At 39.3% G+C, this 15,252-nt stretch overlaps 1 protein-coding gene across 1 annotated transcript in view; it reads left to right on the forward strand.

The window, feature by feature from the left end:
• Positions 1-1,391: 1,391 nt before the first annotated feature.
• The window catches only part of rogdi (rogdi atypical leucine zipper), a gene marked incomplete at its 5' end in the record, with an annotated part of 19,697 nt that continues 5,836 nt past the window's right edge, over positions 1,392-15,252 (forward strand). Inside the window, 8 exon segments of the mRNA XM_014025581.1 lie at positions 1,392-1,463; positions 1,559-1,641; positions 7,339-7,393; positions 7,481-7,561; positions 9,127-9,222; positions 9,340-9,438; positions 13,266-13,379; positions 13,464-13,513. Of these exon segments, the coding sequence (XP_013881035.1) occupies positions 1,392-1,463; positions 1,559-1,641; positions 7,339-7,393; positions 7,481-7,561; positions 9,127-9,222; positions 9,340-9,438; positions 13,266-13,379; positions 13,464-13,513 (650 nt within the window).

A 15,252-nucleotide genomic window follows, 5' to 3' on the forward strand; every position in this document is an offset into this window, starting at 1 on the left:
ATGCTCGAGACTGAAGTGTCTGATTTTCATCACGTTGAAAGCCTAACATCACCTGGCATCAGCGTTACCAGATACATATTCAATGTTTAGGGTCAAGCCCTTCTTCTTTTCTGTAAATATGTTTGCCAATCMCAACACAMACCTCATTTTATAACAMCCCCGCCACCCCACCCCATTGGCCGAGAAAGTTCACCCTCACTCAGCACATATGATCATTTGGGTAAAAATGCAATAATAAAATATTGACAATACTGTAGTTGGTCATTTCCTATCTGCCAACCCTGCTTGGCATGGAAGCTATAGCCAATTCAACGTGCATAGCAGCAACCCAAACTGGGTTTTCTTGTTGATTTGCTGCAATCAGCATTGGCACATTGTGTACATTGTGAGTTGACAGATGGTCTATGAGCTGTTTGTTGATTAGCTTTTGAAACATTTTTGAAAGGCATGGTAAAATCTAGGTCTGTAGCAGCTCAATTCAACATTGTCACCCCCTTTAAACACAGGGTTGACTTCAGYAGGTTTCTAATCCAGAAAGAACACTCTGGTTTGTAGAGAACGATTGAACAAATTATAGATGGGCTGCAATGAGAGAGGCTCGAATTAAAACAATATAAAATTTAAATAAAACAAAACAAAAATAATGGATCCATCTCATCCATTCCAGTATATTTATTGGTGTCCAGACTGAGTAGTTCAATCAGTAGGTCAGACTCATATATAGGCTAAAGTTGAAGTGTCCTGAGGCAGGTGAGTTGAATAAAAATTCTGAGGAGACAGGAGAATTATTATATTGTATTACTATTTACACATCCAGCTTTTAAAAATGCTTATGTAAGTAACGCACCATTTAGGCTTTGTTACAAAAATGTCACCAGAATTAATTACAGAGGACKTTTTTTTGCTTACTTGTTTTCCAAATTTGTTTTYAAGGGGTTAGTATCATTTAAGCTGTTTTAAAATATATCAGTTTTTTGCTTGTCTTATACAGTATACTGAGTATTTGGTTTCTAGCTGCTAGTCAGGTATATTATTCAGCCTTCTTAATAACCATTTGAGTATGACTCAGAGTAGGATGCTGGAGTAATTTACCAACATAAACTGCACATATATATTCCATGCAACGGAAATGTTTTGCCAAGGATAGTATTAAAGTTACCAGAATTTTAAAACACTGCAGCTTTCTTATTTTTAACTCAGATCCATGATCTTGGTATCATTTAAAAATCCTTTTAATCCTTTTAATTTCCCTCTGGGATCATTAAAGTATTTTTGAATTGAATTGAATTTGAATTGAATTTTAAAGCTCTTTTAATTGAAGTCATTTGTTTTACCATAAATCTCTTTGCAAATGTTGCTAGCATACTCTGTATGTATTTCTTGTTTGGTAGGAGGAGGAGTTCAACTGGTTGCTGAARGAAGAAGTCCATGCTGTCCTGAAGCAGCTGCAGGATGTCCTGAAGGTGAAAGCTTCTGTACAGATCTGTAAGGCATCATGCCATGGATCAGAAACAATCAGTAGTAAATCTGAAATAAAGTTTTGCTCCGTTCGTTACAGGAGGCTTCTCGACGTTTCTGCATGCCGACACCAGGCCTGGAGAGCCAGCTCAAGCAGGAAAACTTCATCCTCGGCAGCTCAACGTAAGTCCAGCACATCATGGTTTTCAGCTTTAGTTCAGTGTAGTGTCTTAGTGAACATAAGTTGTAGCATAAAGTGAGCAGATTCTGTGTTAGATAACAGTGTCTTCCAAATGCTCAGTGCAGTRTTGGTCATGTTCGTTATATTGTAATTTACTAGAATTCAGATCAAGGATGCTTCTTTATATTAGTCTTTTATACTCTGTTGAACCCATTATAAAGAAAGAAAGAGAAAGAAAGAAAGACAAAGAAAGAGAAAGCCCTAGTATAACCTGAAGGATTGCATGTCATCTGCCACCTTTCATGCTAGAGTTTTAAAGAAAAATCATCTTGTGCTGAGAAGGAATGGARTTATATCTGTTTTGGTCAAATGTTAAAAATGACAGTACTCCCAATCTCATGGGATATGGTGAGATCTTGTGAGATGTGTTAGTGCTCAAAGAATGCTGTGGGAATCACCCTGAGCTACAAGCACATCAAACTTTAGCTCTTTGTCTGTAAACCACTTGAAACCTGTTAGAGACATTTTTTGTGTGTTAATGATGATTAGCTGTGGCGGCAATCATCAGGTGGGTTGACTCCAAATATAATGATTCAATGAGTATTCTAAGAGTTTCATCAAAAGTCATGCAGTGGTTCACAGCTGACACTAACAAATATTGCCAAAATTTTGAGTAAAAAGTATTGCACAAGGTGTAACACTCGTACTGCGACTTGGGTCTAATTCTCAGCATCCATACCAGATTTTAGCTTGATTTCTGTAAAACTGGCTGAAATATTATAGCTATTTCTTTCCTATGCTTAGKTTGCATAGTTGTGGCAGCTATTTGAATGTGACTGACTTCAAAARTTAATCAGTTGTGGATATACATGTAATTATTACCTTAACCGTTACATTTAAAGGGATGCCCGATTAGTTGTAACATTAGACTTTATACGATAAACATATACTTTAACAGTAAAATAAAGACAGTAAAAATACTGTAGGCTGTTTAGTTTTTGTAATTTTTAAACTAAAAGTTTAAAAATATATGACTCGGACAGGGCCATTTTATTTACACACAAAGCGTTCTGGGAAATTGATGACATCAACTAGGTCATCAGTGCGAGGCTGCTAGTGAGCTATATCCACCCTGAAGGTTAATCTTGGACAATATCTGATGATCAACTCTTTTAAATGAAACCAGAGGCGTTGACAGAGAGGAGAAGGTAGAAATGACTCAGCCTGTAACTGAAAATATGGATGGAGGACAACAGAGCTGCTTCATGGAAGAAGAACCTCAGCTTAGCCTGTTAGCTTTAGCATTAGCCCCGATGCTATCACCATATATATGTATTAGCTCAGCGCTACACATTCTCCTCTCGTCACTGAGGTCCTCCATCCACATGACAGAGAGGGGAACACAAAAAATGACTCGGGCTGTAACTGAAAATATGGATGGAGGACCTCAGTTTAGCTTGTTAGTTTGTCGCACTAGCACTGAGCTAATACATATAAGGCAATATAGTGTGAGGGCTAGCGCTAAGGCTAACAGGCTAAGCTGAGGTTCTTCTTCCATGAAGCAGCTCTGTTGTCCTCCATCCATATTTTCAGTTACAGGCTGAGTCATTTCTACCTTCTCCTCTCTGTCAACRCTCTCTGGTTTCATTTAAAAGAGCCAATCATCAGATATTGTCCAAGATTAACCTTCAGGGTGGATATAGCTCGCTAGCAGCCTCGCACCGAGGACCTAGTTGATGTCATCGTTTACCCAGAATGCTTTGTGTGTAAATAAAATGGCTCCATCCGTGTTAAAATATATTTAAATAAATTTACAAAACTAAACAGTCCACAGTATTTTTACAGTCTTTATTCTACAGCTAAAATAAATGTTTATCAAATAAAGTTTAATGTTACAACTAATCGTGGATCCCTTTTAAGTATGTCCACTCCTTTATGAGTTATTCTGCCAACAATACAGACAAATGAATACATGCAGACATTATCAGTCATTATCACAGTTTTGCCTTTATTGGCAAGGAACAAAAAGGGATTTTCTTTTTCTGACTCATTTCAGATTGTTTATAGAACTGTAGATATCACCCCCAATAAAAATCAAGATTATGATTTTAATTGAGTGTACCCCCTAGGTTCGAAACAGCCCACAGTTTCCAAAATAATTCACACATAATCCTCTAATAAAAGTCAGTTAGTTTTAACTGGCCAAAATAAAATTACGACTCTTCGTGTGTTTTCTGTGTGTATTTTGGTGGTTGAATTATTTTGGTAATTGTGGGCTGTTTCAAACTTAGGGGGGTACACTCTTAATTAAAATCATAATCTTGATTTTTATTGGGGGTGAYATCTACATCTTAACATCAAACGAGACAAGACTTCAGCTCTGGTGTCGACTCATTGTACAGCCACACCGCGGCCTTTCTTGGTCAGCCGAATGGATGCAGCAGGCCGCTTTTCATGGACTCGGAGTTGTCAGCAACGTGGCAGTAGCGGTTCAAAACCGAGCTCGTCAGGAACTTTGAAAAAAACTCACAGCGAGGGATGATGTCTCCAGGTTTCAGGCTCAGAGCAGCCCAAAGCAAAAGTTATATTCCAATCAGAGAGGATGTTTCCTTGTAAAATTGAATAGAAAAATATGCCACAAAAAGAAACTGGAAAATGTAGCTATTTTCCAGTACAGAAAAAGCAAGGAAGCTGGAGACGACCAGCGCCTCGACCCAGCAGGGCGAAGACACAGACTGGCTGACGAACAGGAAGCAAGAGGAGCTTTTAAAGACGCACAGCGAAGCGCTGTGTTCTCAAAGAAGATCATAGGAGTGTGGTGTTATCTCGCAGGTGCAAGTGTATGGTGAAGGCTCTCATGAGAACCATGTGTGTGTGTGTGTGTGTGTGTGTGTGTGTGTGTGTGTGTGTGTGTGTGTCTGTATGGACCCACATCAGCAGTAACAGCACACAAACATTCTCTTAGCAGAAGTAACTAAACTCTTAAGAACATTAGATTAATATTCTAATTAACTAACTATTAATTATGAACATTGACTAATAGACTATTAAAAATGATTGAGTAATGCTTATTAAAAACAGAAGAAATTAAAAGATAAAATATAAGCATTGATTAAAATATATTCTGTTATCATTGACTCATAAATTTCTAAACATGTTCAAAACAAAATGCAACTATTATTAGAGAGCCCTTTAAAAATAAAGACAAAAGTCAGACATATGTTAAAGGATTGAAACATTGGAATTAAACATGTTTGAGAAACAGCAACAGACATGCTTATTTTATTTTGTTTTTATCAACAAATAGCGAATTTCTTGAGAACATGTTTCTTTCTCAGAAGAAAGGAAAGGCAAAGGAAAGCTTTTATCTTTTCATAGCTCTCAGCGAGAGCTGAAACAGTTCAGTCTGGGAGAGGAGAGCTTTGACCTCAGGGGGTCAAAGGTCAACCAGTGGTGAGATGCGGTGAGGTGAAGTGGGTGTAACACTACAGAACAAAACCTCAATAAAATACAAAGCTAATTCTGTTAACTGAAATCACATTCAGTCAGACAAGCAGAGTTTAAAGCAGTCACTGCTGTGTTCTGTTCCTTTAACCATTCATTATCTGCCACTTGTTCTTGAGTCGGCTTATGTGAGTAGCAGCTAGAGCAGACATCTCTTCCCACAGCCACCTCGTCTAACTCTTCTGGGAAGATTCCAAGATGTTCCCAAGTCAACCTAGCCTGGTTAAAACCAGACCCTTGTCCTTCGCTTTGCGGAACTGCATAGGAAGGCAAGGGCCAGGCTAAGACCAACCAGGATACATAAGCCACATTCACAAGATGGCTCTGGAAAATGGCAGCAAAGACCATTCTGTCTTTGAATTCCCTCTGGTCATTCAGAAACCACACATGGAGCTGGCCACTTCCCACTCAGATGTAAGCATTCAGAAGTGAATCAGGCAGTATGGAACCAACAGAGGCCTGGAGCAGAATTCAGCAGGGCTGATATAGAGTGCAACGCATTTAGTGTGACTGTCTATGTTGTCTGTATGTGTCTATGTCACACATCTGCCTCATATCGATCTTAACAAAACTTACTTTAGTTATCCTCTTTGTAGTTAACAATTTTTTAAAACTAATTCTAGTAAGAGCTGGAAATCATGTCAAGATAATGCCATTAAATGCTTTCTCCAATTTCACAAAATAAATTTAGACTGTAAACTCTCATGCCCACTCAAGGACCCTTGCATGAATTAGAAGCCGGCCCAGTGTTCCCTGGCCAGGACAAGAACCCCATTGTTCTGCCTGAATTGGAGGTTCGACCATCAACCGGACTCTCTTCTCCAGCACCCCTGAAAAGACCTTACAATGGAGGCTGAGGATTGCGATTCCCTTGTAATTGGAACTAGAGTTGCCACAAATGATTATTTTTATAGTCGATTAATCATTGATTATTTTTTCGATTAGTCGACTAATTGGATCATACGTTAATTGAATATAAAACATACAGCTTATCGCGCCAGAATGCAGCTGCTGTTATATAACCATCATTGGATTTTAGCTATATGCTAACAAAAAATAATTGCTGTGGAAGGCACATTCTGCCTTGCAGAAATTGCATTGCACAGGTTTCTCTTTATTTTCTTAAAATGATCCCACACTTTTGAGCTCCGTTGCTGGGTAGCCATGATACCAGAGCCTGTCTGTAGGTTTTGTGACATCCACGGCCTACCCCAGTTACCACTACTGTGCATGTGTGTCAAGGACAGAAAGGCAGATGCGGCAGTGGAAGGTGTCAAAGCAGTTTGGAGAGAAAAACAAAGTAAAGAACAAAAAAAAAAAAACGATTAATCGATTATTAAATTAGTCATCAATTATTTTAATAATCGATTAGTCGTCGATTAATCGACTAATCGTGGCAGCCCTAATTGGAACACACACTTCCGTTTGCATTTRTGAAAATGGGAACCACCACTAATCTAGTAAAACTGATCCTGTTGTCTTTAGGAACCCAGTATGGATCTCATCCACTCCTTGTGCCCTTCCACTGCTCAGCCTCAGCCCTGTTTATGGGCGGACCTATCCTAATGTCCTCAAACTCAGCTTCCTCCTTGGAACCCCTRTTGTTAGGATTGAGAGTGCTCAAAATATTCCTTCCACCACCTGACAAGATGATGATGATGATGCCTTYATTGTCATTGTACAGAGTACAATGAAATTACATTCAAGAACACCAATTCAAGAAGACACACATGACAAAAACATGGGGAAACAGATGATCAAGTCATGCAGCAACCAGCAGGGGTCGCACTACCTTTTCAAAAGAAAAATGAAAAACTGTACCACACAAGGATAGATCACTGGTTAAGATACACAGAGGGCTGGGCTTTCCCTGCTTCAGTTTGACAGCCACCACCTGATCCAACTCACCACCACGTGGTGATTTAAATCATACAGCTGCAGATCAGTCGACACCACTAAAAAGTCTATCCTTGATCTGCAGCCTAGGGCRTCCTGGTGCTRTGTGCACTTCTGGACACCCTTATGTTTAAACATGATGTTTGTCATGGACAAGTCATGACTATTACAGAAGTCCATGTTTGCCACTGAATATCAAGTTTTGTTAACTTTGCTTTGCTCTAAATGGTCTTGTGTACTGTGTGACCTCTCATTCCTGCAGTGAGTTTGAAATAAAAATGTGATTTTTGATTCTGCAGCATGGATCAGGTGAAGGGGGTGCTGACACTGCAGGGRGAGGCTTTGACACAAGCTGTGAGTCTGTTATCATTAAATCCCTCTTGGGAAAAGAAAATGATTTTGGGTGAACAGCATATTTTAATGTTTTGCTTTTTTCAACAGGACATTAACCTGAAGATTGCAAAGAGCAGCCAGGTCCTACACTTTCAGTTCAGAGAAGACAAGCAGTGGAAACTGCAGCAGGTACTGTAATCTACTATTTTGATGAGAAGCCTATGCTGTGAGGATTATCTTTAGTGCCATGCATCATACAGCCTCAACCCCAGAGAAAATTACACATTTTGATTTACTGGCTATTGTTTTGCTGRATTTAGCTGTGGATTGGCTTTCGTTTTTCACGCAGTTTGCACATTCTCTCTGTGACTACAATTATTTTCCAGCGTGCTGTTTTTTTTTTCACAGTTCAAAGTCATTTAAGTTATGCGAATGTTGTATTCAAATTACAGGCACACGTCTGGTTGCTGTGCTCACTGACCTAGATATACTCTGGAATGGCCACTGATGGTACTAGATGATATGTGGATAAAACAAGTTGWATGAAATGTATGGATGGGAATATGCAAGCAGATAATGTACAATAAGAATATTTCCGTTCTGGTTTTAACTTGCTGGATATTGAAAGGGCTCGTGTGACATGTGGCAGTGGAGGCAGTGTGGCTGTATGAGGTGAGGTTGACTCAAAGTGGGTAAAGAAATAATTTAGACAGTGAGGGTCGCAGCWGGGTTACAGGCCCTGCCACACCTGACATGGATTGTTGTCAGCCAGATGACCCTCCTTTTGTAGGCTGCCTTGGCAGCTTTGATTCCCCTCCTCAGGTCTGCTCTGGCTACTCTGTKCTGGACCTGGTCCCCCGAACTGAAGGATGCTTTGTGAGCTTTCAGGAGCGCCTGGACTTCGCTGGTCATCCAGGGCTTCCAGTTTGGGTAAACCCAGATGTTCTTGTCTATTGCAACCCTGTCTGTACAACCCTAAGCCCCTGTCTGATGTAGGATAGGGTGGAGTCAGTGAAACCCTGGAGTTTCTGCTGTTTGATTATGCTCCGGTCCAAGGAGCACAGACCTTAAGCATGCTTTGTTAAAATCTCCAGCAATGATATGAACTCTGTCAGGGTGGATTTTCTGCTGTCTGTCGACTATGTTGTGTAGACATTTAAGAGCGAAGCTAATGTTAGCATTTGGTGGGATATAGAGTAGACAGAGGTGATGATTACTGTTGTTRGCTCTCTGGGCGGATAAAAAGGTCTGTAAGCAACAAATATTGCTTCGGGTTTTGGAGAGCACTGTGTGTTTATGATCTTGCTGTTTTTTCACCAGTCATTGTGAATATATAAAATGCATGTATCTGTGTGTATACACACACACAGTCCCCGCCTCTGTTTTTACCATAGTCATCGTTTCTGTTATGGCCATGGACAGCGCGACGCACGAGCTGTAATATACATAYAGCAGTAGCACACAGAGGTTTTTGCTGCAATATCAAATACCAACACATACAAAGGCCAACCCTAAATACAGGATTTATCAAAAAGACTAATAAAAAAATAGCTGTCATTTCATCAAGGTTTTCTAGGTTTTTAGTTTTATTCTGTAGTGTTACTAGAAGATGCTCTTTGTGGATATTTTTGATATTTCTATTCTTTTTAGAATGAACCTGGGATGATTGTTGTCACAAACATTTTGAACTGTAATGAATATAGACCTGTCTTCACACTGTATTTGTTTCACAATTTCTCTTGTTTGTCCCTTAGATCCAGGATGCCAGGAATCATGTGAATCAGGCTTTGCAGCTGCTATGCAGCCACGATGAAAGCTACCAATTCAAGTCAGGGGCAGAGGTTAATAAGGTTGGTGACTTTAGGGGTTTAAAAWCTTAATTTAGTCATTACAGAGCTACTTGTGGCTAAGATCCCTCTCTTTGACTGTGGTAGTAATACAACATCATGTTTCTGTTGACGCTGCAGCTCATGGATGCTGTGATGCTCCAGCTGACACGRGCACGGAACCGTCTCACCACTCCGGCTTCTTTGACACTCCCAGAACTTGCAACCAGTGGTCTCATGGTATGGTCCAGCATGAGTACACTATAACACAAGCACRCGAACATTGCTGACACAGTACAGTTAAAATATTCCTAGACAGTACTGTTAACACAGTACCACTATCACTCAGGAATTCCACTATTAAACTGATKTGCTGCACTTCTACAAGTCTCTGAAAATGAACTTTCCTTTGGGGAATGAAACACAAGCAAAGTATGASATCCGGTTGAGCTCTGAACAGCTTCCTCTTAAACGGTTTCAGAAAACAGTGTTTCCCCTACCATTAACCAAGGGGGGCGGACCCCCACCGCCATTGAGACCACCCACCCCTCCAAGAATTTTACGGCATGTAGTCGTTTTAATTTAATTAAGGCCAGATCAAGTCGAGAGCATTTTTGACATCACTGCTCCTCATCCACCTCTCGCCAAACTTGGGGGGGAAAAGAGGGGCACAGAGATGTGTGTGTGTGTGTGTGTGTGTGTGTGTGTGTGTGTGTGTGTGTGTGTGGTCCTCATAAAGATAGAAAGACATGCCTGCGTGTGATGCACGATGAAAACTGTCTGTGCCTCCGTACATTGCACTGATACGACAGCTTTGCAAGCAACTTTTTTTTTCTTTTAAGGAAGCTACGAAAGGTGAAGCCACAGCATGGTTACCTTATCAATGTTTTTCCTTTTACGAGGAAGTTTTTTGACATCTGCATTTTAGGGATGCAAGTTATCGATTAATGRATTAATCTAAAGTTGATTGAACTTATTAATCGACTAACAATTAATTGATAAGCTGCTATTTTCTTAAAAACTTGACATTTCTTCAATGTTTTTTATAACATGAAGGGCTAATTTTTTACATGCGAAATTAAAAAAGTTCAGTATTAACAATTCATTGTGTCAGCTGTGTTATAAACACTGACTGAATGAACAGAAAAATGTGGATTTCTCTCACATTAAACTTGGGCATATTTATAAAATTTAACAAAACAAGAATCTGTTAGGTTGCTAGTTGGAAAAAAAATCAAGTAAAACACTTAATCCACCCTGAAGATGAAAATCTATCATTTAAACACAGGGTAATATTTAAGATAAAGATTAACTCAAAAACAAACTATAAACATAAAATATCCCTGAAAGATGTGAGCGTACAAATGAGTACTGGCACTTTTTGTTTACATTCCCTCTGGTTCTGTCTGGGTGGGCTGATTTAGGGTCAGTTACTGTTCATTTGATTGGTTCACTGGCTGGGTTACATCATACAGATGAGATTAACTTCAAGGGAATTATTTGTAGCGATTGTAACTATTTGTTTTTGTTCTTTCTCACAAGTTAAACTCCACAAGAAGAAGCTACAGTTAGCTTACCGTTCTGTGGTCCTGCTCTCTTGTTTTTAGCGTCATACTGCTGGATGGTCCAGTACAGCCTTCGGTACTTTTTCTTTGAGTTTGGTGTAGTCCATTATTATTGTTGTGTTGCAAATAAAACTAAATAAGATTTGCAYGTTTAATTACGACGTTGCCCACATCAAGGCTGCTCTCTGCTAAGCTCAACTGGCCCGGGGTAAAGTAATGCTGCGTTCCATTTACATCGTATTCCCGGAACTGGTAAATGGTAGTGACGTCATTTCCCAATATACCATATCTTTAAACCATATGAAACTGTATTACAGTTAGCCGACAGGCGATTGAATTGCTGCCGCTAACCTAGTTACAACACTGCTACAATATAAACAATGACAAAAAGAGAGCTCTACTAYGTACGTCATGCAAATAAACATTGATTTTAATATGTACAGTATTGCACAGAAAACAAACTACTTGTCTGAGTGATTAAACATGCACAAAAAATTAAGAAAGATAATTAACAGTAAAAAATATGGAGTTCACTTTCTAAAGCTGCGAGTATCTGCCATCTTGAAATCAAAACTGGGGACAGTTTAATTTCTTCCACTGTACAAGTGGAATATTACCACTGGAGGGGGCGTTCCAGTAACGATCTGCCAATGGGAACGGGGACATTACCACTTCCCAGGACTACTGGAACGCAGCATAAGGCCAGGCTGAGAGTAGCAGCGCCCTCTGCTGGATGAAGTCAAAACCACATTGAAATAAGGTTTAAACTGATGTTTTCAATTAATTGGATGGAAGAAATTTTAATCTAATAAACCATTATTCGACAATTAATCGTAAGCCGATTAATTGTTTGCATCCCTACTGCATTTCCAAACTGTTGTCTTTTATATCTACAAGAATTAGAGTTCTGAAGTATTACAACAACAATGATCATTAGAAACATATGTGGACCAACCTGGACCTAGGGACAACTAAAAGCAAATTATCATAAGATCTAGGATTCAGAAGTTCATGCTGGTTGTGGGGTGCTAGGAGGACAAGGCTGGTGTGATTTTTCAAAATAGAAAAAAAGTGCTGAAAGTGTTTGAAACGCCCAGGCTGCTCTTCTCCTACTTGGCAAATATTGACCCACCACACCCTGGCACAACACGCAAATTTGGTTGTACACAATTACCAGCTCTGSATCTTCACTTAATGCAAACCCACTGGCTGGACATTACTGATAGTTCAAGTCCTCACCACTCTGGAGTTTCTTGCAACCATAGCCTTTCAAGAAGGCTGATGCCAGCAACTTGTTTGTTGACATCAACTAGTTAATAAACATGTTTCTAATTTCTTTACATCTCTGAGTGCCTCTGTGTTCACAGTAAGGATTTTATTAAACTTGGAAATACTTCAGTTTGCTGCTGGCAGATTTGCTGTAACCCTGATCCCCAGTTTACTTAATATTTACAATAAAAGTATGTAATTCATGTACAGTAAGTGGAGTCTAATATTACTGAATCAGAGCTCATGGGCAGCTGTCCTTTTTACTCCCACCTGTATGTATGACCATTCAACCTGTTCGTTCCTTCTGCAGGTGTGCTCTGCTCTGACCTCAGCTCCACACACACAGTCACTCCTCTTTGTCCATGCCATTTTATGTCCACTCCCTTATTTAGAAGCGTCTTTGACTTGCATTCTGTAAAATTACAAATTTTCTACATAAAAATTGCTTTGATTGTGTAGAAAAAGAGAGTCACATGTAGGAGTCATAAGAGGTGCCTGATGTGCACACAGTTCCAGGTTCATTGGGACGTATGAAGGAAAGAACAGAAACRTGCATAGTTACGTTGATAAATATGATTTTTGGACCCTCTGCAAACTTTCACTACGAAAGCTGCACACTCTTACATGAGGCCCCTGACGACTTTTGGACAATTAATTTTTGGCATTTTTCACAAAATCTGCTCATCTTGATCTTTAATGTGTCGGGTTGTCCATGTATCGGATGTGTTTTTATTACTTTTAGGCATATTTGCCCTCTTATAGACGATATTTTATGCATTGTACATTTTTTTAAAGACAGAAAAACCCACTGTCCTGTCATTTATGTCATTCTGCCATACTCAGCCATGCTCAGACAACCCTCAGAGATTTTTTTTGTACTCAGTTTTGAAATGTGTACAAATGTGGAATGACAATAATATAACTTACAGTACAGTAACTTACTAGTACAATATCAATATGAGGAAATGGGTTTTATGTCTCAGCTTCATTTAATAAAATAGGTTTTTGTGAAATTTGTGTTTTTCTGTACGCCTTTTTTTAGGTGTGTGTGGGGGGTGTTTTTATAAAATTGTTAAATAGTTGGAAATTGAACCACCATTTTTCTCTTAACATTAACAACTCAGTTTTATCTTGTTCAGTAAATTTCAGATAAATCATTCAGCACTCAGCATATTTGATATGTTTTCTTTGATGTTGTGTATTTTTCTTCTTTGTTTGTTATTTGATCTCCAGAAAATGTTTACTCCTCCCATGCCTGGTGATGTGATGGTGAACTTTTACATCAATTTAAGCAAACTGTGTCTGACTGTTTACCAGCTGCATGTTCTACCTCCAAACACCACCAAGGTAAGAACACATAACGTCCTCTGACTCTGCATGAATCAGAACTTCTGACTGATGTAGGATTGTTTTCTCTCTGTTTCTTTTTAGAATTTCAAGCCAGCAGGAAGTTCGGTGCTGCACAACCCAGGAGCCATGTTGTAAGTCTGTTCTTTTCAAGATAAAACCACCTTGTTCATAATTATATTTTTTGTTGTTGCTGAAGGTCCTGGGTTTTTTTCGGTGCCCAGGTCCACACTGTCACCCAGCTTTATCATAATCATGTTTTCCACGTACCTCAGCATCGAGGCGCCTTCTGAAATTTCAGGGATGTTCAGGGATTTCTCCATGTTATTCCGCTTCAAGCATCCTTCCAAGTCTGTAATTCCTGGACTTGCCTTTTAAAGTCATTAAACCTTGATATTGTATTGTTTTGATTTTGTTGCTGTATATTACAAGCAGCTTCAAATCCACAAAATAAAAGCATGTATAATATAAAAGCATGAAATTTGCCTATAGGACTAACCAAGAGGTGGAGGATGCCRTTCTTTTCCTTCTGAATAAGGTCCATAATCATTTAGATAACAGGAAGGCATGGACTATTCCATGTCTTCCATGTATTATTCGTGGACTTTTCATTAGCTTTTAATATAGCTCAGCCATGTATTCTTTTTAAAACTCTTGTGTGATCTAAATGTCAGCAGCCATCTTGTGTTTTGGATCYGAGAGTTTCTRAGGGAAAGACCAGAACAAATCGTACCAATAACACTATCTGACTGCAGGGTTCTGAACACTGTTGTTCCACAGRGTTGTGTGTTATCTCCACTCTTATTCTATTTATACACAAATAAGTTGTGACAAGACAGCAAAGACTATTACTACACATTAGGTATTCTGATGACATGACCCTAGTGGCTRGTCTGAAAAACACTGATAGCCCCTCGTACCCCCAGCTCATAGACCAACTCTGCCTGGTTTGGTGACAGTTTTCTGGACCTTAATGTTATTATGCTGCTGAAGATTCTCAGTCACCCAGGTCATGATAATTCCTAAAGAAGTTAAAAACAAAAACAATTGTTGAAAACCTCCTGGGTGGGAAGCAAWATGTCTCCAGCTTCAGAATAGAAGTCCAATGGTTTTTGTTTTGTAGCCCTTTTTGGATTTAATTTTAGTAAAACCAAGGAGTTTTGTCTGGGAGAAAGATTGAGAACAGCTAGCACCAGACCTGTATTCAGGCTTTCTGTCATAAAAGGGTAGGAAGTGATGCAGGTGACTGAATTTAAATACCTCTGAACAATAATTGACACCAAGTTGACCTTTCAGCCCAGTGCTGACTGTATTCATAAAAAAGACAGCGTCTCCAAGGAGGTTTAATGTAAGCAAACACTGCAGTTGGTGTACAGGTCACTGATTCAAAGTGTTGTTTCCTTTTAATTAGGGGTGGGAATCTTTTACTCTCTCACAATTCGATTCWGATTTTTGGGGTCAGGATTCGATTCAAATTWGATTTTTCATTCAAAACTGATAATGTGAGCTCATTTGTCGTGTTCCCAAAGTGCTTCATCTTCAAACCTYGCACACCTYGCTCGTGTCAAACTCAGACTCATTCAGTRAAAAACAAAATGAGCCCAAATCTTTSMATTCTATSAAGACAGGGCCAATTGAATCTCTTTTTCCTCCAGTTTTGTAGTTTCCTCTTTGTGTTGGTGCTTTCTGCACATTCACATGTTCCAGAAGCAGCTGCATGATGACGTCAGGACGTCCCGTGTAGTTACAAAATGGAGGCTGACAGCCATTGGATGTGCTTTATTTTTATTTTATTTATATTTATCTGTGCAAGATTGAAATCAGACACCACTCTCAGCAGCAGAACCACACTTTCCACAGAACAAGTGTGCCA

This window comes from Austrofundulus limnaeus, unplaced genomic scaffold, assembly GCF_001266775.1.
Source record: "Austrofundulus limnaeus strain Quisiro unplaced genomic scaffold, Austrofundulus_limnaeus-1.0 Scaffold486, whole genome shotgun sequence".
Lineage (NCBI taxonomy): Eukaryota > Metazoa > Chordata > Actinopteri > Cyprinodontiformes > Rivulidae > Austrofundulus > Austrofundulus limnaeus.